Consider the following 26,691-nt stretch of genomic DNA (forward strand, 5'->3'; position numbering starts at 1 on the left):
GCAGAGGGAGAGGGGGAGGCAGACTCCTCGCTAAGCAGGGAACCCAAGGTAGGATCCAGTCCCAGGACCCCTAGATCATGACCTGAGTCGAAGGTAGCTGCTTAACTGACTGAGCCACCCAGGTGCCCCTAAAGCTAGAATTTAATGTCAAAACCAAAAATCTCTATTTACAAATAATTCTTCACTCATAAGAAAAATATAATTAAAATCAAATTGAAAAATCCTCTTTTGCCTATAAGATTTGCAAAATAAAATTTCAGAATTTGGTAACACAACATTGGTGAAGATGTAGAAAACAGGTGCTCTCCTACGTGGATCTGGGGTGGCAAATTGGTACAGTATCTGTGAGTGACACTTTGGCAATATGTAACACTATTGCAACAGTGTGAATCCTTCAATTCTGCAATTCCACTTCCAGGGATTTATTTGAGAGGTTTACTTGCAATTTGTAAATGAAATATGTACGAAGACATACATGGGAAACATTGCAGCTCTGTGACAGCAAGCATTTTTAAACAACTTGATTTTCATCTCTACAGAACCCATTAAATAAATTATATTATAGCCTTAATGGAATATTATTCAAATGACAAAAAATAATGACACTCTCAGGTATTGAAATGAAAAGGTTTTCAAAATGCATTTAATGGGGGACAAAAGCAAGTCTGTAACAGTGGTACAATACCATCGTGTAGAAATGTGTGTGTATGTTTTCCTTATTTAAAAAAAGGTGAAGGGGCACCTGGGTGGCTCAGTCGGTTAAGCGACTAACTTTGGCTCAGGTCATGATCCCAGGGTCCTGGGATCGAGCCCCACATCGGGCTCCATGCTCAGCGGGGAACCCGCTTCTCCATCTGCCTGCTACTCCCCCTGCTTGTGCTCTCTCTCTCTGACAAATAAATAAATAAAAATCTTAAAAAAATTAGTAAATAAAAATAAAAAAAGGTGAAGAAACTACCAAGAGTGGTTACCTATAGAAAGGTGAAAGCTGTGCAGAGAGTGAACAGGCAAGGGAAGAAGACTTTAAAGAAAGCACTTCCTTTTTTATACTTTTGGATTTTTGTTCTTTTTTTTTAAATTTTTTAAATTTTTAAATATTTTTTTTAAAAGATTTTATTTATTTACTTGACAGAGAGAAACACAGCGAGAGAGGGAACACAAGCAGGGGGAATGGGAGAGGGAGAAGCAGGCCTCCTGCCGAGCAAGGAGCCCGATGCGGGGCTCGATCCCAGGACCCTGGGATCATGACCCGAGCCGAAGGCAGACACCCAACGACTGAGCCACCCAGGTGCCCCTGGATTTTTGTTCTTTATAGTATCACCAGTATATTATTTCAGGTGAAATTCAGAATGACCTTGTCAAGTTTCTCCCTAATATTTCATAACAAAACTTAAAAAAATATTGTTTATGATTACATATACAGTAGTCCCCCCTTATCCATGGTTTTGCTTTCTGCGGTTTTGGTCACCCATGGTCAGTTCTCTCTGGAAATAGATGATTCTCCCCTGACTTGTCAGAGGTGAGTGGTAGCCTCCGGGTATGTCAGAATGCCTACCTCATTCACCTCACTTCACCTCACCATCTAGGCATTTATCATCTTGCAGCATCGTGAGAAGACGGGTGAGTACAGAGATTTTGAGAGAGAAACCACATTCACATAACTTTTATTACAGCATATTGTTATAATTGTTCTGTTTTATTATTGGTTATTGTTGTTAATCTCCTACGGGGCCTAATTTATAAATTAAACTTTATCATAGGTATGTACGTGTAGGAAAAAACACAACATATATTTGGTTCGGCACTATCTGCAGTTTCAGGCATCCCCGAGGGTCTTAAAATGATCTCCCACAAGTAACGGGGGGGAACCACTGTATTTCCGTCAATAAAGCTGGGATGTTGTTTTCTCTTTTAGTGGATAGGAATCATTTTCTGGTCCTGACTGTCTTGCAGTTCTCTCCAGGTAGAGAGACTTAGGGAACTTAGGTGCGAAAGGAGGATCTCTACATCTGGATTGCCTTTTCCCCTGTGTATCTGTGGATGGGTCAGACTGAATGTCCCTCCTCCAACAGATTGTAAGGTCTACAAATGGAAGAATTTGTTTTTAATCTCTTTTATCACTGGAGTATCTATCCCCAGTGCTTAGAACAATGCCTGGCACGTAGGAGGTACACAGTTGGGCAGAGTAGCTCATTCTACAAATCCTTATTGGGTGCATACTGTGTGCCAGGCACTGTTTTAGACATGAGAGGTACATCAGTGGAGAAAGCAAAGATCCCTGCCCTCATACAGCTTTCTTTTCTCTCCTGCCTGTCCCTTAAATTTACTTGCAGTGAATGGTACCTTCCATCCAGTTGCACAACTGAAGAACTCCCAGAAACGTGGGAGTTGATTCCTTTGTCTCCTTCATCCCTGACATCTAGTTAACCACCAGGACCTCCTAAACATCTTCAGAATCCGTCCACCTTCTTCATCCAAATTGCCCCTTCACGGGCCACTGTCATCTCTCAAATTACTATTGACATTTTGAGCTGGGTAACCCTTTGTTATGGGGCTGTCCTGCACATTGTAAGATATTTTGGCAGCATCCCTGGCTACGACTCACTAGATGCCAGTTGCCACCCTCCCTTCCCCCACCTCCAGTTATAACAACCAAAAATGTCTCTAGGTACTGCCAAATGTCACCTGGGGGGGAACATATGGTTGAGTGCCACTGGTCTAGATTACGCTGTTGGAGGGCATGACCCATATCTGTCTGCTCTGCTTGGCCGGGTTAGAGAAGGTTTCACAAAGGAGGCGTAAAAGCTGGATCTTACAGGATGAGCAGGTGTTCGCCAACACACAAGGAGATGGGAGAATGTGATGGGTCAAGAGGGTAGCACATGGAAACTCTTAAAAGTATGGGATGACCTGGCACATTCCCGAGGCTGTGGGAGGTTCAGCATGGCTGGAATGTCGCTGCCCATGGCAGATGGACGGGAGCTGGTCCTGGAAAGGGGAGACTGCAAGTATGGGAAGGCTTGTGTGTCACATGCAAGTGACTTTATCCTGGAGGCCAGCAGTTCTCCACTGTTATGTCACAACCCACGAGTGTGTTGTAATCACTTCCGAGGTGAGGTGTCTCAAGTCATAAAATAAGGTTTTGAAGTCTATGAATGGCTCACCTAAAATAAAGCAATTAGAGTAAAACGAGGGGAAGTCATGCCTGTAGTAGCCTCTCACTCATTTTGAACTTTGCTGTGCTTTGTGCCGTGGGAGGGGCAGGGGTGCGTAATTCACAGCCTGGTCCCCCCTGTGCTCTGCATGCTGAGGAAGTGCGTCTCACATGAGCTACGTGGCCCCCAGTGTGTCATGGCAGAGGAGATTGGGAGTTGCTGCCGGCCACCTGGGAAGAATCAACCGTTTTTAAAATGAGCGAGTGGCAAAGTTAAGTTTGCATTCTAGAACAAGCCCTGTGGCTGCAGGTAGAGAATGGATGTTGTGGGACCCTCCTGGGGATAGGGACACCAGTTAGGGGACTGATGCTCGGTTCAGGTGTACCACAAGGGGAGTCTGCATTAGGCAGAGGCAGAAGGTATGGGAAAGAGAAGGTATGGCACTTGAGAACTGTTCGGGGATTACGTGCAGTAGGATTTTGTGAGCAGATGAGGGAGGTGACTGAGGAGGAAGAGCTAGGATGACATCTGGGCTCTGGTTTGGCCGGTTAGGGATGGGGCAGTAGATCAGGATGGGGAAGGGAAGCTCAAGGTAATGTTTTAGGCAAATTATCATTGGGAGCTTGTAGGGTATCAAGGTGGCAGTATCCGGGTGAGCACAGGGATTTGGGAATCATCAAGTGCGGGGCAATGGGAGAAGTGGGGACTGTGGGTGAGATTGTTCGGGGAAAAGTCTAGCATAAGAAGAGAAGAATATCAGTGTCAGCACTGAACAGTACAGCTGGACTCGAGAATAGTACAGGTTGAGAAGGAGGGGTCTGGGCACTGGGAAACCAGTTAGGAGAGAATGGGAGAAAAGAGATGTAGGAAGGCTTGGGTGTGTATATTTACATCAGCCATTGGGTCTGCTGGGGCTGGATGGTGTTTGAGACCATAGCACTCTCTCAAATTCACATTGGCATGTATTCTTTTCAGGTGGCAGACATTGATTGGTGGACTTTTGCTTCATGTGTCATGGAAACTGGGCTGGGCCGAGATCCACGGCAGTTCAAGGTAGAACAACCTCTTCTTGCTTGATTCATGATTCATACCCTGCATTCTTTTCACATTATTTAACTTCTGGTGTTACTTTGGGAAACATGGATGTTTATTTGAGTTGCTTCATCTCTTAGTTCCCTTCTTTTTTTTTTTTTTCTTCTTAGTTCCCTTCTAACCTTGAGATTTTAGTGCTTTTATAATCATATAGAACTCAAGGAGTGTTTTCCTGGTTACTAGATACTAAATAGATTACTAAAATAATATTAAGATTAATCAAGATACATAATTTATAACACTGTATTAATTGGGCTTTGTTATAGATCATGGGAGCATGGTGAATGAGTTTCTAAATCAACTTAAATGTTTTTGGTAAATTTTTAATTTTGAAATTATTTACTACTTTACAGAACAGTTAGAAATAGTACAAAGAACTTCCATACCCTTTACTCATGTTCCTCAATTATTACTTTACCACGCCTCTCCCACCATTTGCTCTTGAGATATATTTTTTTTTCCTGAACTATATCAGAGTAAGTTGCAGATTTGAGAGTAAAATGCCTCTTTTCTTTACTTCTAAATCCTTTAGTTTGTATTTTCTTTTTTTTTTTTTTCAAGATTTACTTATTTACTTGAGAGGGCACAGGAATGCACAAGTGGGAGTGGCAGAGGGTGAGGGAGAATCTCAAGCAGACTCCATGCTGAGCACAAAGCCCAATGTGGGGCTCAATCTCACGACCCTGAGATCACCACCTGAGCCAAAACCAGGAGTTGATCGCCCAATCAACTGCGCCCCCAGGTGCCCCTTTCATGTGTATTTTCTAAGAGCAAGGACACTTTCTTTTCTTTTCTTTTAATATTTTATTTGCTTATTTGACACACAGAGATTGAGCATAGGCAGGTAGACTAGCAGGCAGTGGGAGAGGGAGAAGCAGACTCCTGCTGAGCAAGGAGCCTGAAGTGGGGCTCGATTCCAGGACCCCAGGATCATGACCTGAGCCAAAGGCAGTCACTTAACCAACTGAGCTATGCAGGTGCCCCGCAAGGACATTTTCTTACATGACTACAGCTCAGTAATCAAAATGAGGAAATTAATATTGATGTAATACTATTATCTCGTCTCCAGACTAAATTCATATTTTTCCAGTTTTCTCAATAATATCCCTTATTACGTTCCTCCCCCTCCGATTCTGATCCAGGGTCCATTTCACATCACACATTAAATTAGTTGTTACGAATCTATTAAGACAACTTATTGACTAGATTTGAAAGAAATCTCAAAGACCGTGACATTTTTCAGCCAAAATTATAATCTGAATTGGCTATCCACTCCTGCCTCACCTAGATAAACTGTTATGATTCTTCCAGGACATCATGCCAGTGATGCACAAAATGAAAAGCAAATGAAGTCAAGCTTTATATGGACAAGACAAACAGCCCTATTGAATGATCAGGTCATTGACCTTCACCTGTATAATATCCTCACCTTCATAAAATAAAGATGCTTTTGGGATTTTATTTTTTTATTTTTTATTTTTTTAAAGATTTTATTTATTTATGTGAGAGGGAGAGAATGAGAGATAGCACAAGAGGGAAGAGGGTCAGAGGGAGAAGCAGACTCTCTGCTGAGCAGGGAGCCTGATGCAGGACTCGATCCCGGGACTCCAGGATCATGACCTGAGCCGAAGGCAGTCGCTTAACCAACTGAGCCACCCAGGCGCCCGCTTTTGGGATTTTATATGTGATATTAAGCAGAGGGTTTACTTTATACTCCACTGTTACGGTGGATGGTTCAGTGAGAACTGGGTCTTCATTTAAACAAATAGTGCCCTGAATCCACAAGGCCTGTGATAGTTCTAATATTTAGTTAAATAATGAAGCATCCTGATTCCAAATGGTTCAGTTTATTCCTTCACAGAGGCAAGAGACTGGACTAGAATGAAGGAACTGTCAGATTGGGGACTGGGGTCCACTGGTGCTCATCAACATGGGTCCTCCACTCTGTTTACAGTGTTCCTGATAATATCTTCTAATTTCTGATGTGAATTATTTACTTCATAATAGTCTTTTAAATAATACAAATGTACTGATCCAAAGGGGCACCTGTACCCCATTGTTTATAGCAGCAATGTCCACAACAGCAAAACTGTGGAAAGAACCCAGATGTCCATCAACAGATGAATGGATAAAGAAGATGTGGGATATATATTCAATGGAATACTACTCAGCCATCAAAAAAAAAAAAAACAAAACGAAATCTTGCCATTTACAACAACGTGGATGGAACTACAGGGTATTATGCTAAGTGAAGTAAGTCAATCAGAGAAAGACAGTTATCATATGATTTCACTCATATGTGGATTTAAGAAACAAAACAGAGGGTCATAGGGGAAGGGAGGGAAAAATAAAATCACAGAGGGAGACAAACCATAAGAGACTCTTAATCATAGGAAACAAACTGAGGGTTGCTGGAGAGGATGGAACTGGGGGGAGGGGGTAACTGGGTGATGGACATTAAGGAGGGCACGTGATGTAATGAGCGCTGGGTGTTATATGACTGATGAATCGCTGAACTCTATCTCTGAAACTAATAATACTCTCTCTAAAAAAAACAAAAAATAAAAAACCCCCAAACCCCAAAACATTACTTTAGCCATGTTTCATTAAAAGCTATGCTATTGGTCATACTTAAAAAAATTTCTAGGGCGCCTGGGTGGCTCAGTTGGTTGAGCGACTGCCTTGGGCTCAGGTCATGATCCTGGAGTCCTAGGATCGAGTCCTGTATCGGACTCCCCGCTCAGCGGGGAGTCTGCTTCTCCCTCTGACCCTCTTCCCTCTCGTGCTTTCTCTCATTCTCTCTCTCTCAAATAAATAAATAAATAAATAAATAAAATCTTTTTAAAAAAGTTCTGTGGAAAAATATACGTAATATAAAATTTACCATTTTTAAACAGTTTTTAAGTGTACAATTCAGTGGCATTAAGTGCATTCGCAATGTTGTGCAACCATCACCACCATCCATTTGCAGAACTTTTCCATCATCCCAAACAGAAATTCCATAACAAACAGTAACTCTCCATCCTGCCTTCCCTCCCTCCAGCCCCCGGTAACCACTGTTCTACTTTTCATTTCTATGAATTTGCCTACTCTAGGTAACTCACTTAAGTGGAAGCATACAGTATTTGTCCTTTTGTGACTTGTTATTTCACTTAACATAACATCCTCAGAATTGTCGCAAGTGTTAAGATCTCCTTCCTCTTTGAGGCTGAATAATATTCCATTTTATGTTTGTTTATCCGTCCATCCATTGACAGAATTCTTTTTCTGCCTTTTGGGGAGGGGAAGGAAGAATGACTCATAGAACTGGGTAAAGTAAAAAATTCTCAGGTTCTTTCCCTGGAGGAAGTGATCCAGTAGATTTAGTAGTTTTCTCCTAAAAATGGAAACAGCAGCAGGCAGACAGCTTGGAGTCCCTGAGGTCATTGTGGAGTGGGGATTGTACCAGTGGGGCTGGTGGGTGGTCTCCAAATCAGTATTTAATAACATATGCCAGGAGAGCTCATTTAGCCTCCTGATAGCCTGGAGCACAGCAGAATCCCAGATTCCCTCTTAAAACCGGTCACAGATGGTGTGCCTGGGTGGCTCAGTTGTTAAATGTCTGCCTCTGGCTCGGGTCTTGATCCCAGGGTCCTGGGATGGAGCCCCACATTGGGCTCCCTTCTCCGCGGGAAGCCTGCTTCTCCCTCTCCCACTCCCCCTGCTTGTGTTCTTGCTCTCGCTTTCTGTGAAATAAATAAATAAAATCTTTAAAAAACGAAACAAAACAAAAAACCAGGTCACAGAACTTGGCACCACATTTCCTACTCCGCAGAGAGGCCATATCTGCTGTGTTGGTCAGTCACGGCCATGTCATGTGTTAACTCCATTGAGTGACCCGATGGGATCAATCTTCTCCAAGAGTTTTACTCAGCAACCAGTTATCACCAAGGGTTGGGCAATGCCCTGAGGCCTTCTGTCTCGGGGAAGAGAGCCCTGGTTTTTAGGCACTGGTTTGTCCTTATATGGCAGCTACTGCCATGGCCAAACCATTGCCGAACGTCGATGTGATTTTTCTAGTAGATGTTGAAGTCCTGTGCTGTAGGCTATTTGTTTCCAGAATGTGATCCAGAGCACTGTGACCGGACATCTGCCAGAGAGACCATGGCGTTCTTTACTAGATTCTCGAACCATTGCTTATAGAATCAGGTGTGATTTCATTGGAGACTTTACACACCATCCTCTGGTTCCTTTATTACCAGACTACATGTTTAAATAAAGACATCTGGAAGGTACTTTTTAATGTACTTACTACTTTTTGTTCCCTATACCTAAGACAGCAAATTTTTAACTCCCAAGTTTTCAAGTATGAGAAGTTCTAAGTTAATAATTCTGTGTCACGATACCTTTGTGACTAGGGTTTCTTTTTTTTTTTTAAGATTTTATTTATTTATTTGAGAGAGAGAGAGAGCAAGCATGAATGGGGGGCAGAGGGAGAGGGAGAAGCAGGTTCCCCGCTGAGCAAGGAGCCCAACATGGGGCTTGATCCCAGGACCCTGGGATCGTGACCTGATCCGATGGCAGATGCTTAACCATCTGAGCCATCCAGGTGCCTCGTGACTAGAGGTTTCTAACAGATGAAGAAGGAAGCCCCACTCCTAAATTTTCCATTGAGGATCTTTGCTGGAGAACCATAAACAATTTCTTTGATAAAATCTCCAAATTAACTCAGCCCTGTCCCTAAAGAAATGAACAGTGAGCAAATCAATTAGGATAGTTCTTTTTATGATTGATTATTTGTTTTTAAGTGAGATAGTTCGTCTTCATCAAAGCTACTGGTGTTTGGAATTTCTCAAATATGTTTTAATGTGTTGGCATTTCATTTTGAGTGACTCTTATAGTTTGACAAACAGTTACCTTTGCCCACTGAGGAAAGTTAACACTCAAATTCTTGTGTTTTTGATATTTTTTCCTGTTATTGTTTTTTTTTTTTTTCTCCAGAGGATTGCTTTATGTAGATATGTAGGAATGACTTTTTGGGAGTAATAAAACCAGCTTTCAAAGCATTTTCAGGAAACATATGGAGAACCACTGAAGAGACATAATATTGAATAAAATCTGATTGGTGTTGGTGTGGTGATTATGGTAGTTCTCAGGAGAAGAGTCCATGAGGCCAGGGATGGTAGAAGGACAGGATTTTTTTTTTTCAGCTTTATTGAGGTATAATTATCAAATTAAATTGTAAGAGGTTTAAAGCATACATTATAGTAATACGGTACAGGTGGTATTTGGCCCCTGGGCTATAGTTTGCTGACTCTTGTTCTAAGTTATGCCTTGTGAAAAACAGTATCATCATAGGGTTCTTGAGTTCAAGTAATATTAGGGCTGAACTTTGTCAAGGGAGTTGACCCTCTGTGAGTCCGAGGAAGAATGAAGAATGAAGGAGGAAAGGTCTAAGAATAGGAGGAAAGAGGGAGAATAGTGAGTAAGATTCTTGGAGGACCACATCTACCAATAATGGACCCCAACAAATGAAATCTAGGCATCTGCTGTAAGTAGGGAGTTAATATATGTAGAAGTCAAAAGAAGAAGAGGAGGAAGGAGGAGGAGCAGAAATGGAGAAGTCCTTGTAAACTATAAAGCAAATTTGACTCTACAGTTGTGAGGTGTTACTGCTTTAGGCAATTCCAATAGTCTTCATGAACGCTGGACTCTTGGTGGCTTGGTATTTTTTGTTTGGAAACTGTTTTTAGTTCCACTAGGTGTCAGCATAATGCAGAGAGTTTTCAAGAACTTGGCTCCAGGAGCCCTTCAGGCACCCATGAACAGACAAACTTCTGAATGTTTTGAGGGAGCAGATGCTCCTTCCGTAATGCATGCTCTATTTGAAAAACAAGTGATTTAATTTAATTAGCCTTCATCTTGATAACGACAGTTTTATAATTCATGGCAACAGACTATTGTTAGCTGCTTGTAAAATGCTTTATTCATCAGGGTTCTTAGAGACCGGAGAGTGCACCAGCAAGAAAACAAACAAGCCCACGACTCAAACAAGATGCAATACTTGTGCTTACAAATCATGTAAGAAAAGCTATGTTATCACCACAGTTTTCAAACCAGACCCCGTGGCAAATAGTCCTTTCCCCCGAGGAGTTGCCATGAGATCCCTCCCTATGCACACAGATACACACACTCACTGGCTCAGCAGCTCCTCAGAGGTCCTCGTACCACAGAGACCCGAGATTCTTCCAGGACCACCTCAGGATTTAATTCCAGCTTGCCTCCTTTGTTGGCACATAGGACAAGGAAAGACTAAACGAGCATGGGAGGCCCAGATGGTGCCACCTTATAAATTATAGATGGAGAAAATGTGCCTGGTTTGTTCCTAATGTGCAGGTATTTGGTTTTTGTAGAATCTTAGAGTTGCAGTGGAAGAGTATATATATTATATAAAAATAAGTATGTACTTATAAATATACAAATATGTATTATATAAATATTATATATTAAATATGTATTATATATAATATATTTATATAGATATATATTTATTTATATATGAACATATAGTATGTGTTTATATAATAACTATTTAGGAAATATATATAATAAATATATATCTATTTATTTATATAAATACCTATATATTATATAATATGTAATAAATATATAAATAAAATATATAATCTATATGTATAGATTATATATAAACATATAAATTTTATATATATTAAAAATATATAAATAATCTAAGCTCAGGCTGCTATAACAAAAATACCAGAGATTGGGTGGCTTAAACAGCAGACATTGATTTCTCATAGTTCTCGAGGTTGGGAGGTCCGGGATCAGGGTGCCAGCATGGTTAGGTTCTGGCGAGGACCTCTTCTGGTCTGTCTTCTTGTATCCTTCACTGTGGAGAGGGAGAGGGAGGGAGGGAGAAAGAAAAAGAGAGAGAGAGAGAGAGAAAGCAAGGTCTGTCTCTTTTAAAGGGCACTAATCCCATCATGAGGGCTCCACCCTCATGACCTTATTACCTCCCAGAGGCCCCACCTCCAAATACAACACGCTGGGTTTCAGATGTCAACATCTGAATTTTGGGGGAATACAAGCATGTAGCCCATAGCAGAGGGTAGAGTCAGGGTAAGTTCTCTGGAAGGCGATTTCATAACCAGTTCTGCACTTTGATGCATGGATCTTTGAACAGCAATTCCACTGCAAAAACATGAATATGAAAAGAGTGTATTCAAGGATAACTCTTACAGCATTAGAATAGTAAAAAGAGGATTCATTTCTATGTCCAGCAATAGGCTATTACTCAATTAGTGATAAATCGGTGATGATTTTTTGACACAGAAAGATGTTAAGCAGATTATGGAACAATGCGTTCGCGTTTGGTAGGATCCCATTTTCACTGCGTGTTCATATACGTGCATATGGGCACTCTTTGGAGGGTAGACTTAGCAAGGTAGTAACAGTGGTTATCTTTGGGTAGTGGGATGGTCATTGTAATGTTTTTCTTGATTACCTGTATTTTGAAAATTTTCTAGCATGGATAGGTATGCCTTTTTAATAAGAAAACGAGATAAATTATTATAGAAAACAAAATGACTGCCTCCATGCCATGTTTCTGATTTCATGTCTTTTGAAGAAAACATGTTGGTTTGTTTTTCACTGCAGTTAGTTTTCCTTTGTCCCAGTTAGAGGTTACAACTTGATTATTAGAAATGTTTATTGTTTATTGTTAGAATTCCCATTAGGGCCATTTCAAAGAGGCAAATGGCAGGATGCAGGTATTTTTTACTTTCATCCCTGCCCTTAAAAACCTAGTAGCTCTAAGCACTAGCAATTCTGTTCAGAGCAAAGTCTCTGAAGGGCTTCAGAAAAGCATAGGAAGAAATGTGAATTAGGGTCATGCCTTGAGTTTTCTGGTGTGTTTGTGGCTGTTGTTTTTCCCCTTATATCCATCTAGAGAAAGAAGGGAAAATCTTTTTTTTTAAGTTACAAAGTAATACATGATGATTGCTTCAGCAAATATTTGAGTGTCTAGCAGATATACCAGACATTGTTCTTGGTGGGGGGAGGGGTGCACAGTGAACAAAACAGACAAAAATCCTTGCCCTCATAGAGCATACCTTCTCGTTGAGATAGATGGACAAGAAACAAAGGAAAATGGAAGTATATGATGTGTCAGATGGCAGTAAGTGTAGAGAAAAATGAAGCCAGGTAGGGGAGTAGGCATGTCTGTGTGTGTGCCTGAGTGTGTTCTAGTGGGTGGGGGTGGGGAGGTTGTTCCTTGTTCATGGATAAGATGACTTTTGAGCAGAGGTCTGAATATGTGAGAGAGTGAGCCATGCAGGTGTCTGGAGGGAGAGGGTTCTGGGCGGGGAGGCAATAGTAAACCCTGAGGTGCTTGGCATACTTGATGACCAACGGTGAGGCCAGAATGCAGTTTTATTTTCCTTGCAAATGAAAACGTCATTGTGGCTAACTACCTTTAACTGTTGTATAGAGTATGCATATTTTTTAAAGATTTATTTATTTATTTGGGAGAGCGAGAATGAGAGAGAGAGAGAGAGTACATGAGAGAGGGGAGGGCCAGAGGGAGAAGCAGGCTCCTCGCCGAGCAGGGAGCCCGATGAGGGACTCGATTCCGGGACTCCGGGATCATGACCTGAGCCGAAGGCAGTCGCTTAACCAACTGAGCCACCCAGGCACCCATAGAGTATGCATATTTTTAAAGCTTTTGAGAAGTATAGCCAAGTAGTGTGTATGTGTATATATATATGTATAACTTTTCATATGTTTATTGGCTATTGTATTTCTTACGTGTGCTGTGTGAGAGAAAGAAATACACACACACACTCACACACACAAATACTTGGTTTTGCCCACTGACTATTTTTCTTTTGTGGAGCTGATTTTTTTTTCTTATTGAATTGTAAACATTCATTATACATTAAGAACATGAAATTCCAGCCTGTTTTATATGTTGCCTGTAGTTTTTCCTAGGTCATTAATCATCTCTTGATTTTTTTTTTTAAGATTTTATTTATTTGACAGAGAGAGAGACAGAGAGAGAGGGAACACAAGCAGGGGGAGTGGGAGAGGGAGAAGCAGGCTTCCCGCTGAGCAGGGAGCCCGATGCTCGGGGCTCGATCCCAGGACCCTGAGATCATGACCTAAGCCGAAGGCAGATGCTTAACGACTGAGCCACCCAGGCACCCTAGCTCTTGATTTTCTTTATGGTGTTTTTTGGCCAGTGCATTTCATGTAGGTGGATCTATAAATCTTCCATAGTGGCTTCTGTCTTTGGAGTTATGTGTAGCAAAACCCAGAACATTTATTGAGTGTTGTTGTGCCATGCACTGCTCTGGACTTGTGCATCCTTCCTCTGCCCCCATGCCTAGTGACCTAGGTGACCCCTAGATACTTCCAGCCCTAGATGGAAAGGGCACAGTCCAGGGAAATGTGTGAAGTTTGTCCATCTCTTAGAGCTCTTGGCTAAAGTTAGCTAACTGCTGAAACATTCCTTGGCAGTGAAGAGAGCTGATTATAATTCCCAAGGATTTGGGTAACCATGTGCATGTTATAAGGTTATACTCCTCAGTGCCCAGAACCAGGTATAATTTCCATCACTTATTGCTGTATCTCCCTGGAAAATAATCCTCCATTTTAGCAGAATTAACTCAGATTTTAAAATTATAGTTTCATTTTGTCCTGAAGAAATGTTTTTTAAAAAAGTATTTTAAGAGGCCCCTGGGTGGCTCAGTCGTTTGAGCAACCGACTCCTTGTTCTAGCTCAGGTCATGATCTCAGGGTCCTGGGATCGAGCCCCACATCAGACTCCCCTGGGAGTCTGCTTGGGATTCTGTCTCCCTCTCCCTCTGCCCTTCCCCCCGCTTGTGCTTGCGTGCGCGCTCTCTCTCATATAAATAAATCTTTAAAAAAACAAATATTTCAAGAGATGGCAAAAGCACAAAAAAGCACTACTCTTGTAGTCCCTGTTCCCACCTTGTCTCCACACAACCTGGAAAAGCATGGAAAACTCAGTTGTCTTGCATTTTATTTGCCCCAGGTAACCGTTGGAAGGTCTGACCTGTCCATGTTACGATAGCACAGGAACTGATAGTCGTGGAAAACCCTGTAAGCCAGAGAGCCCAAGTCTGATTCCTAAAGCAGCAAGTATAAACAGTTCTTCAAATGCTGTTCACCTGTCATCGGACTAGACTCCTTGGGGCACGTTCTCTCTGGGAGGGAGTGACACAGTGTGCTCTCCTGTGACTGCCATTCTGTTTGCCCGATTCTCCTGCTGGTGTATAAATTAAGTGAGATCAGTGTTGCAAAGAATTTGGGAATGAAGAGTTAGAGAAGAACAAACTTGTGACAGAATCTTACTGAACCTTAAGAGACTTTTATTGCTTTGAGTAACAGAACAAGGAGAGAGGGGAATGTTGGGTCCCTTCTGCTTCTCTACCCCACCCCCTGTACCCACTTTAACTTTGAGTTTTATCTCAAATGTCACTTATTAGAGGAAGGTTTCCCTATCCTCACTGACTAGATCAGATGCCCTTAGGGTGCATCTTAGTCCTTTAGTTTCCTTAAAACCTTCATCTGTGTAATATTTGACATTTATTTATATGAGCAAAACACGCATGGCTCCCACCTTTGTGAAACTTACAGTTTATTTGAGAGGTGGGAGACACATTAATAATATATATATTATATATTATCTGACTCTGATCATTAATGGGTTAATTGAAAGATAAATCATTTTTGGATGAAACAATCTATTTTGACTTAAGATGTATAAATGTGCATTCATTTGCAAATCTCATGGGAAGGCTTTTTCTTGGCATACGGATTGTCTACTGGGTTCCCTTGAGTGTTTTCTTGCATCAACTACATCTAACGAATACCCTGTGATTTTCAGTGGAATGAGAACTTTGATACTTTGGAACAATATGAATGCAGAATTCTTCTTGATTTTTAATTATCCCCCCCCCAATCCTTTCACACTGATTTTGCCCGTATCTGTTTTGGCAGCACTGTCCCCAGTGATTCATATTTATTCTTCTCAATAGCAGCTATACTTTTTTGTTGATGTGTGGAGGAGGGAGACAGCTGTCTCTGAGAAGAGCTCCTGAGGGCCAAGACAGGGTCAGGCATCCAGCTGCTCCTGCAGGTGTCAAAATTTCCACCATCGGTGCATGGTGCTTTGGCTCTGTCCACTTAGAAGGTGGGCCCTGAGTGACATGATTGTGGAGAACACAAGCTCCCGTGCCTGGGTCACAGTGCCATGCTCGGATCCAAATGCTCACACAGCTGCTCTGTAACATTTCCCAGAAGTCTCTTTGGTCCAACTAAATCTGTGTTTATTTTTTATAGTTAAAATAATTTTTTTTAAAAAGATTTATTTATTTGAGAGAGAGCGAACGAGAGGGAGAGGGAGAGAAAGTACAAGTGGAGGGGGTGGGAGCAGCAGAGGGAAAGGGAGAAGCAAGCTGAGCAGGGAGACCAATGCTCGGGGCTTGATCCCAGTGCCCTGGGATCATGACCTGAGCCGAAGCCAGACGCTTAACCGACTGAGCCACCCAGGTGCCCCAGTTAAAGTAATTTCTTTGTGTTTAGGGTAGAGGGTAAAGATACAAGGTGTCCTCTAGCCATGTTTTCTTTTTCACATCCATGGTCACTCAGATGCCCCGATGTCTCTTGGAGCATACGACTGGACAGGCATTTTCTTTGTTTAAGAGGGAACAGAGCACAAATGCCTGGGGCCTCAATGAGCTCGCGCCCCAGAGTACTGGGCCTGCGGCAGCTGGGCACCCTGCTATGTCACGCACTGCCCTCCTTCCCTCCTCCCCTGTGCTCCCTGCGGTGTGGGCTGCCTTCTGGTGCTCAGCGGGCCAGGGGCCTGAATCCTGTCTCCCTTGACCCTTGTGAGCTTGATGTCTAATGGGAAAGCCCTTTCCTAGAAGAATAGCAATTGCTTTGATGTTCTGCTTGGCCCATTAGGATGGAGAATGGCATCTTCCTTTCTCTGTTCACTTTTTGGGTGCGAGGGCAGACATCTGTGATTGCAGCAGGACCAGGAAGAACAGAGAATATTCCTCAGGTAATTAGCTGCTTGGTCTGCTAAGAGAGCAAAATCATGCTATGTTTGCAGCTTATTTATGTATAGGTCAGTGTCTCCCATTACATCCTGAGGTCCTTGAGGGCAAAGTAGGAAAGGTGACTTAAAGCTAGGGCTTTAAAAGTCAGATGACCTGAATTCAAATTCTGCCTTTGTCATTACCAGCTCTTCTGACCACAGGCACGTTATTTAAACTCTTTATGCCTCAGTTTTCTCATTTGCACAATGGGGATAATAATAATAATATTTTCTTCATAAGGTCATTGTACAGATTTTATTTATTTATTTATTTTAAGCCAGCTCCATGCCCCGTGTGGAGCCCAGCATGGGGCTTGAACTCACGGGCCTGAGATCAAGACCTGAGCTGAGATCTAGAGTCAGACACTTACCAGCTGAGCCACCCAGGCGCCCTGTGTTGTGCAGATTTTTTAAAGACACAGCATAGAAAACATTTAGCATAGTGCCTCGTTTGTAGCAAGTGCTCAATAAATGTTAACTATGATGCTGCTGTTAATAATAATTCTGGTGCTGTCAACACCTTGCAAATTGCTGTAAATATTTGTTGAATGAATATATTCAGGAAGTAGGGTTTGGAAGCCTCACTCGAGACTAGAGACATTTTAACACCAGGTTCACTAGGGAGCTTACAAAAGCAGGTCTGATCACCGATGGAGCGCCTGCCCGTGCTAATAAAGTTAACAAAGAACATTTCTTGAGCAGGCACCATCCCAGGAGAGCAGTTCATTGAGTTATCTGGGATTATTATGTTGAATTCTGCTGGAACGCTCTCATTTATTTCTATCTATTATTAGAATAACTTTAGGGAACTGACATTAGTGGACCGAATATGTTGGTGACGGATGGGGGCAGCAAGTGATTGGTGCTCTATGTAAAAACCGGGATTTTGCTTTTCTTGAAGAGAGCAAGATTCTAAACTGCATTGAGAAAAAGCAGTTTTGGGTGTGGCCACAAATGAATCAAAGAAATGCACCCTTCAGAAGTCCTTAGAGATTCCAGGTTAACGGTGGAAAACGTCAGCACATGGCCACCCAGCTTGAGTTCTGGCATTCTTTTTATTTATTTATTTATTTTAAAGATTTTATTTATTTATTTGAGAGAGAGAGAATGAGAGATAGAGAGCATGAGAGGGAAGAGGGTCAGAGGGAGAAGCAGACTTCCTGCTGAGCAGGGAGCCTGATGCGGGACTCGATCCCGGGACTCCAGGATCATGAGCTGAGCCGAAGGCAGTCGCTTAACCAACTGAGCCACCCAGGCGCCCACAGTTCTGGCATTCTTTTTAAAATTCTGTCCTTTGACACTTTCTTCCTTTTGTTGTGGTTCCATGGAGCCATTTGATACATTGCCTAGGTAAATAGTCTTTTTACATTTTTAATAATTCAGCATGAGTTCAAAGCTTCTGGCTTCTTAAAATCCAAAGAATAATGTTCACTGCCCCTTAAAAAAAAAAAATCAGATCTGTTCTCTTTCCCAAACTGCAGGAAGCTGTCTTCCATCTCCAGCTTGTCTCGCCCCGTTGTGGCCTGGGGAACAGGCAGGGTGGCTGGATGGTTCTGTCAGCCTCCCTCACTCTTAGTGGACACAGACGCATCACACTTCACGGGTCGCTCAGAGATATTAGACAAGCACCGTCGTTGTATTTGGTGCATCCAAAGGGTCATGCCTCCCAACTATGTCTTTTGGACAGGAAATGACAGAAATATGATGGCCTCTTTCCCTCTTCCCAGATCTGATGTTTCAGCGTGGCTTCCTGCTTCGGTGCTGTTTGTGGGTATAATCTATGCTGGTTCCAGAGCATTATCCAAACTGGTAAGTGTTAGAGACTTTTTAGAGAGACAGTTTCTCTTTCCTCCTCCCCTTTGCTTTTTAACTTACTGCACCTTGAATCAGTAGGGGACACAACATCAGCTTTCATAATGGTACAGCTAGATTGGAGAACAACGTGGGGCCTTTTACCCCTCTCCCTGAATTGAGGATAACCAGGTAACAGGGTCGGGCCAACTTGTTTTACAAGATGAAGAGGCATAGATGGAGACGCAGGGAGAGAGAGAGGTGATCTTTATGGAGGCTGACACAGACAGGGCCAGTCCACTCTGCCTGAATGCAGGCTGTCCTCGGGAGCAGGGAGAGCGGGCTCAGCCTACTCCTTGCTTCTGAGGAACTGTAACCCTGCCCATTGGTGATGTGGACTGGGGGGTGCTGGGCTCAGTAGCAATGTACATGCCTGGCACAGCGTTGGTACCCAGTCTGTGGGGACACTAATAAAACAAGTGTCCCCCTGTTCTCCCACCCCAGCGGCCCGTTTGAGCTCCTCAAAGGAGGGAACTGTAAAGAATAAACTTCTTCCGGTTATGTTATATGAAAATATAAAAATTTAGTTATTTTTTCCATCAAAAGAGAATCCATTGATACGGCCATTGACGAGGGACTCAGAACGAGGTTTAAAAGTCAGTAATGCCTCTTTCTGTCTTGTCCCCTGCTTGTACTGTCTTTATCTATCATAAAATGATTGTGTTCTGACCTTTGGAAAAGTGCAAAATTTATGGAACTCTTCAGTCTTTTTATGGAAAGTCTGTTGTTATGTTGGTCCCTTCAGTCTCAGATATGAAAACATTAAAACAAACACGAAATCTGCCTACCCGCACAACAGTATTATTGTTAGGACAACCACGAAGTTTGCAAAATAGCAGTTGAGAGTTACTAGTGGTGATTAAATCATAATTTTTCTTTCATGATTCATAAGCTTGAGTCATTGGGATGATGTGTCCAATGGGGGAGAAACGTCCTGGGTGGGCCCAAGAAATGACCCACAGCACATATTGGTGCTCAGCCCAGAACCTGAGACCTGCACTGGCTTCCAGCTGCCCCTTCTTTCTGTCGGCTTCCGTGTCTGCTGCCTCGCTTTACACCTGCTGGCCTGCAGAGGGCGCTCCCCCTCGTATAGCAGAATACGGGTGTTAATAAATTAACAATGCATTCTTTTTTTTTAAGTTTTAATTCAAATTCCAGTTAGTTAACATACAGTGTAATATTAGTTTCAGGTGTAGAATGTAGTGATTCAACACTTCATACAACACCCGGTGCTCGTCACAACAGGTGCCTTACTTAATCCCCATCACCAATAGAACCCATCCCCCCATCCCCCTTCCCTCTGGTAACCAGCAGTGTGTTCTCTACAGTTAAGAGTCTGTTTCTTGGTTTGCCTCTCTTCTTTTCACCCCCTATGTTCGTTCGTTTGAAAAACAATGTATTCTTGTTCAGAGGCTTTGAAAATTTCCTATAGGATCTGGATAGTTATAGACGCCATAATTTTGAAGTTTGAATAACTATTGTTGTGCTAATAATAACATTTTTTGTTTGTACAGTGCTTTTTCTGTATGTTTCCATAGTGATTTCCTCTGTATCTTTTTATGTGATTCTCAGTCACCTGACAGGCAGCGGATGAAGCAGATGTTAATCAGCTGACAGAGGAAGGAACTCAGGTGTGGAAAGTCTTGGTAACCTGCCTCTAGCCCCAGCTCGTGGTAGCTCCTCTGACTCCAGACCTTTTGCCTTTTCAGATTTGTCTCCTTAGGGCCAGCGTATGTGGATTTTAGAATAGCCCAGGGTAGAGTAGTCAGGCGGAACTTTAGACTCGTTTAGTTACAAGTTACAGAAAGCTCATAAACTAGTCTAAGCAAAAAGGAAATGAACTAGTTCACAGAATTGAAAAGCTGTAGATCAGGCATGGCTTGATCCAGAGGTTCCAATGACATTCTCAGAACCCAGTTTCTGTCTCTCTTTTAGTTCCGCTCTTGTCTTTGCTCCATTTCACAGCCAGGCTCTCCCCTCATGGGTGTTGTTGACTCTAGGCTCACATCCTTAAACATGAAGTGTAATGGAAAGAGACTCTTCCTTGTAGCTCCTGCAGGAACCTCAGGATTCACTCTGAATACACCAGTAGGGCCACTGCCCTTCCCAGGTCTGAAAGCTCACTAGGAAGATGGAATTATGCTGATTGGTCGTCCCTGGATACGGGTGTTCCCGGACCATTCACTGTGGCTGCAGAGACTCGGAGCACTGTTTGGCCAGCCCTGCTCAGACAGGATCCCTGTCTGGATCCCATAGACTGAGAGAGGGGGTGGCAGATCCTTGATATTGGGATGCTTCACCAAAAGAAGGGCTAAGGTTACTAGGTAGCCTAAAATCCCTCAGAAGTCCATTGTAAAGGTCAGTCCAGTACATTCTCAGGCAGATGGGGAGTTCTGTAACCAAGAACACTGCTTCTCAGAGGGTGATCCACACATGGTGGTGTCAGTCTGTGAGCTCTGTTAGTTGTCCATAAGGAGATTGTGCCAGAGTGTATATCAACTTTGGCACTAAACACACTGTTTAGTTGAGCTGACGTTTTTTTTTTTTCATAGCAAGACTTTTTGAAGAAGGAAGCAGTGCCCTGATTTACCTTCTGGCTTGAGCTCCTTATTTTGGGGGAGGACTGGTACTATCAGTGGCCCTGGCCTAGGGCACAGCCTTCTTTAAAGGGTAAGAAGAAGCTGCTGCAATTCAAACTCTTTGAACAAAGGAAAACAACCCAAACCCAAATATACCCAATTAGAGTGGGAGGAGTATAGAAAAGAGACACTCATTATTGTTTCTGAGTGAAATAACAACCCAGCATCTTTTCTTTGTTTTCTGAGTTTTTTGTTTTTACATAGTTGCTTACAAATTTATAGAGTGTGTTAAACACGAGGCACTCATACAGCTTGTGTTAGATAGAAAACAGGCATCAATATGCTGGTGCCAAGCTGTCAGTTTAATGAATCCACAAGGAATTGGGGGAAAGTGCTCCGTTAAAAGCCGTGGGTGTATTGTTATGCAGAACACTTTCGAGGGAGTTCTGCTCCATAAAGCCCTCCTTTATCTGACAAGATTTTGAAGCTCTCTTCTTCTGATGTGCAACTCCTAAGAGGAAGCAGATTTAACTCTGTAAAGGCGCAGCAGGGAAAATTCTTTACTGAATTTTCCACCTCACAACCAAATGATGTACAGAGTTAAGGGAAGGGGGTTATTCTTGGGGCTATCCATTCAGCAAATATTTATCAGGGATCTACTATGTGCTAGGTGCTTAAAGACAAATAAGAGATGGTTCCTGACCTTGAGGTGTTAGTATGTGCCAGGCACTTTCCATCGCCCCTCTTCATGACATATGAAGTCAGACTTAATTACTCCCACTTACAGATGAGAAAACTGAGATCCAAATTATTTGGCCAAGGTCAACAACGCATAAATGTTAAAGCGGAGGTGCAAACCCAAGCCTATCCAACCACAACAGTTCACCTCCAAAAGTTACCCTTTTTCCTCCCTAAATCACATCAACCAGGGGAGATCAGCCCATGAGGACTGGGCTGTGGGGAGTGGAGAGGAACCGTGTATTTGCTGTCCCTTCTACTTGGGCTAATTTGGGTCAGCTTCTCCAGCTATCCTATGCTGAATAAGGTCAGTGATGATGGTTCTGATGGCGTGAGTGTCAGTCTTTGGAGGGTCAGTACAACCTCGACCGGTCATTAATACTCTTGTTGTAATTTCCCAGCCGAAGCCTGGTCAGCTAGACAGGATTGTCTCAAAGCCTGTGCTGGTGAGTGTTTAGAACAGATGTGCAAAGTCAGACATTAGTGAGCTTGCCAGTGAGAGGCCATCCTGGTGTTGGTGATCTGGCCGCTCAAACCATGTTTTCTTGCTTCGGAAGCCAGGGTCCATCGTTGCAGGACTCTGCAAATCCAAGTTAAGGCATCTTGACAGGACTGCTCTTGATTTCTCACCCAGCTCTTTGATCTTGGTCCTTCCCTATCTGCTTGTCAGGGTTTGTCTTCCACGGGCATGACATTCACTCCGCACGTTGCGATGGAGATTGGATGGGGTGTTGGTGAGGAAACGCACATGGATAATTAGACCCAGATGGAGCAAATTAGTTAGGCAAACTGGAGCCCATGAGTCCCCTCCCCATTTGTTTGGCTCGAATATTACATAAAGGAACTTGGATCTGCAAAGGAAAAGAATGTCATTGTTGATGTAAAATGGAGACTCTTCCTCTTATGTTCACTGTTACTGCTCATTTGAGGCAGCTCTCTTTTATGTTGTTTTCTTACCAGAGCTCGCTAGAGTCCATTTGCAAGGATTACTCTTTAAGGTGTAGGCTCAGTGGCAAAAGAGTAAACCCTCCCTCAGGATTTTAGTTATCTTCTTGCTCCATCTAAAGATGACATTCTCAGGGTGCCTGGGTGGTTTAGTCAGTTAAGTATCTGACTCGATTTCGGCTTAGGTCATGATCTCAGGCTCATGAGATCGAGGCTCTGCACTCAGTGGAGAGTCTGCTTGGGATTCTCTCCCTCAGCACCCCCCCGCTCTCTCTTTCTCTAAAATAATAAGTAAAAAAATAAATTTTTAAAGATGACGTTCTCCATAACCCTTATAAAATGACTTATTAAAACAGCTCTGAGGGGAAAACTTTACGACATTAGATTTGGCAATGATTTCTTGGATACAACACCAAAGACACAGGCAACAAAAGAAAAAAATAGATAAATTGGACTTCATCAAAATGTAAAACTTTGGTGTACCAAAGGCCACTATCAACAGAGTAAAAAAGCAACCCACTGAATGGGAGAAAGTATTTGCAAATCATTTATCTGATAAGGGATGTGGAAATAAAATTTTAGGCCCAAGATGGAGCTCCTCCTCTCTGGGGTGCTACATCAGGAAAGCAAACTTTAGCATTCCTGGAAATGCCCCACTTGACCAGAAACACAGTACATCCAGACAACCAATCCCAAAACGCCAAGGCAACTCTGGGATCTATGCTTACTTCCTTGTTCCTTGATCATCCTAAAGAAGGCCAGCTATGCCATCCCAGCCAATCAAAGCTTTTCCCTGTTGCCACTTCTCATGCTTCATAAAACTCAGTCTTGTCCAGCACCCCTTGGGAGGAGGGCTCCACTGCTTCTGGGGCACCATACTCTTCCAATGCAAGAGTTGTTTTCCCTTGAATAAAGGGCATCAAACTTGTTACTAAATTGTTTTAGTTTTGTCATTCAGCGGGGATTAATATCCAGAATATAGAGATAAGTCCTCAACTCAACAACGAAAACCAACCTAATTCAAAAATGGCCAACAGACTCGAATAGACACTTCTTCAAAGAAGATATACAGATGGCTGATAAGCCCAGGAAAATATGCTCAGCATCATTAATCATTAGGGAAATGCAAATCAAAACCATAAGGAGATACTACTTCATACCCATTAGGATGGCTGTCCTCAAAAAACCAGAAAATAACCAGTGTTGGGAAGGATGTGGAGAAATTGGAACCGTTGGGCACCATAGTTGGGAATCTAAACTGGTGCAACTGCTCTAGAAAACACTAGGATGGTTCCTCAAAAAATTAAAAATAAACTTACTGTATGATCCAGCAATTTCACTTCTGGGCTTATACCCCCCAAAAAATTGAAAGCACGGAGTTGAACAGATATTTGTACCCCTGTGTTCATGGTAGCATTATTTACAATAGCCAAAAGTTGGAAGCAACCCAAGTGTCCACGGATCGGGGAATGGATAAACAAAATGTGGCAAATGCATGCCATGGAATATTATTTAACCTTAAGAAGGAAGGCAATTCTGACACATGTGACACCGTGGATGAACTTTGAGGACATCGTGTTAAGTGAAATGAGCCAGTCACGAAAGGACAAATACTGTCTGATTCCACATCTGTGAGGTGCTTAGAGTAGTCAGAATCATAGAGGCAGAAAGCAGAATGGTGCTTGCCAGGGACTGGAGGGAGGAGAGAATGAGGAGTTAGTATTTAATGGGGACAGTGTTTGAATTTTGCAAATTGAAAGCGTTCTGGTGGTGATAGTTGCACAACACTGTGAATGTACTTAATACCACTGAACTGTACAGCTAAAAATGGTTAAAATGGTAAATTTTATGTGTATATTTTACCTCAATTTAAAAGTATTTATTAAAAACAAACAAACAAACAAACCCTGGACTCTGATAGAGGTTTTCTTGAGGATTATATGAAGAGGAGGGGATGATAACAGGTTCTCATTTGCTTTGCTCAGAATTCTTTTGGGCACCGTAGAATATGTACATTTGGTTTAACTCATTCATTTCTATGCACCTGGGTAAAAAGTATGAGAAAAAGAACAATTCACTGAGAGTAGGCCAGTTTGTCCTCTGTTCGGGCCTGTACATTTATGCTCCAAAATGAAATGAGCTGGAACAAGCTGCCATCCCCTGAACCTTTTCTTATGCCCAGGCATCTCACCATCAAGGTGGAAGAACCCCTGGTATTTTTTAAAATGTCACAGTAAGGTCCATAAGACACAGGCCAGCTACTTTAGGTGATGAACAAATGAACGACAGAGATGGCCTCCAAACTCATCCTGGAGATAACATTGCTAAGAGGGGAGTCTGGTCCTCTGCACTCAAGGGCTTTGCATGTAATGACAGAATCGTAAGATTAATGTAAATAAACACTTAAATTTAACTCACGCAAGTCAACTTATGAATGTATTCATGGATATGGACATATACTTATTCGAATACCTCACCATCTTCCACAAAGGATGGGTGGTGGCTTAAAAGAATAATTAAAATAAGATAGACATTTTTTTAAGTAGGCTCCACACCCAGCATGGAACCCAACACAGGGCCTGAACTCACAACCCTGAGATCAAGACCTGAGCTGAGATCAAGGGGCAAATGCTTGACTGACTGAGCCACCCAGGCGCCCCAAAACAGACATTTTTTTATGAACAGAATTTTACAAGAAATCTAGGTACAGAATAACCGAAGAACTAGATGAGGCCACAGAGAGACTTAGCACATAGAAATTTATGCTGTAATATCCTACAAAATAATGCAGTCGGGGCCTGAATTCAATTTTTGGCATTCTGTAGGCAAATAAAAAAGTTACAAGACTTGGGGAATCTGCTTCTCCGTCTGCCCCTCCCCCTGCTCATGTGGGTTCTCTCTCTCTGTCTCTCAAATAAATAAATAAAATCTTTTTAAAAATAAAAAATAAAGAAGTTACAGGACTCTCATGCTTGTAAGATAAGAGCAGAGGTCATTGCTACACCTGTTAGGCGGAGCATAACATAGCAGTGTTGACTCACTATGTTGTACACCCAAAACTAATGTAACATTGTGTGTCAGTGATCTTCAGATTTAAAAAGTTGCAAGAAAAACAAGAGTGAGGTCATAGCTGAAGAAGAGCAAAGCTTCCTTGCTTTCAGGTTCTGAGTCCTCAAAAAATGTAGGCTGGGCCACCTAGTGAGGTAGGGTCTTTAATAACACCCTTATAACAAACACAGTGACAACCTGGTTTCCTAGGGTTCTTAGAGCATTTCTGGATGCATGATAAAATAGAAAAGTTCAATAGGAGCAGTTGTCTGGGCCTAAAACTGCTACTCTGCGTATCTGGCTCCCTTCACGGGCTGCCCTCAGGCAACCCTCCAGAAATACTGTTTCCCGCGTGCATGCTTTTGATAAAAATTGGGTAGCCAACAGGTCAGGCCTGGAGTGCAATTATTCTCTCTTGTAGATTAAGCCCACACCTACATATTGAAAAATCACCCAAAACGAAGATAGGATTGACATTCTTTAACCAAAATTAAGAAGCTGACCCAGGACTCTGCTTGGAAAAGGGAGGCGTCAGTGTCTGCGGAGTGACCCAAGACCGTGCCTATGGACAGGGCCAGGATTTTCCATAGACAACTGTTCTAACTCAGGCCCAACACCTGAACAAATAACAAAGCCTCAAAATTTCCATTCTGGAAAGCATGAGAATAATGAAAAATTTTAAGTACTAGATACCAACTTCTCTTCACAACCAGAGAAAAATGTCCAATGGTACATGGTAAGATGTTGGAATTTTAAGCTAATGCAGTCTAAGAAAAATTAGTTGCAAACTGTGCCCCTAAGTAACTAAATGAATTGGCCTGCAGTGTAGTTGAATTTGATTAATTACATTTTGTGTTAAAAATGATGATATGGGCTTTATAGTAGTTGATCTTGACCATTTTTCCTGATGAAAGATGGTAGGACCTCAACCAGGTGGTTGAGGCCATTCCTAGAGCCCTGACAACGTGGAAGAACATACTTATGTTTCTGTTCTCTTTAGCAGCAAGTAAGTATATAGATTTTCTAAAAGTGGTTTTCAGATTATCAAGAGGCAGGTTAAAAAAGAGAACCAAAATATATTCCTTCATTATCTCATCTGCATAGTGGGGATGTTAATAGTATCTACTTCATAGAGTTATGACAATGAGGTATGCAA

The 26,691-nt window shown here is 42.3% G+C and overlaps 1 protein-coding gene across 1 annotated transcript in view; it reads left to right on the plus strand.

The window, feature by feature from the left end:
- SLC35D4 (solute carrier family 35 member D4) overlaps window positions 1-26,691 on the plus strand; it is a 117,017-nt gene that overhangs the window by 6,388 nt on the left and 83,938 nt on the right. The window contains exons 3-4 of the mRNA XM_028098421.2: window positions 4,131-4,208; window positions 18,102-18,183. Coding sequence (XP_027954222.1) covers window positions 4,131-4,208; window positions 18,102-18,183 — 160 coding nt within the window. The remainder of the gene's footprint in view (window positions 1-4,130; window positions 4,209-18,101; window positions 18,184-26,691) is intronic.

Source organism: Eumetopias jubatus, unplaced genomic scaffold, assembly GCF_037043125.1.
Source record: "Eumetopias jubatus isolate StellerSeaLion01/CBP00866 unplaced genomic scaffold, mEumJub1_p1.0 scaffold_16, whole genome shotgun sequence".
NCBI classification, from domain to species: Eukaryota; Metazoa; Chordata; class Mammalia; order Carnivora; family Otariidae; genus Eumetopias; species Eumetopias jubatus.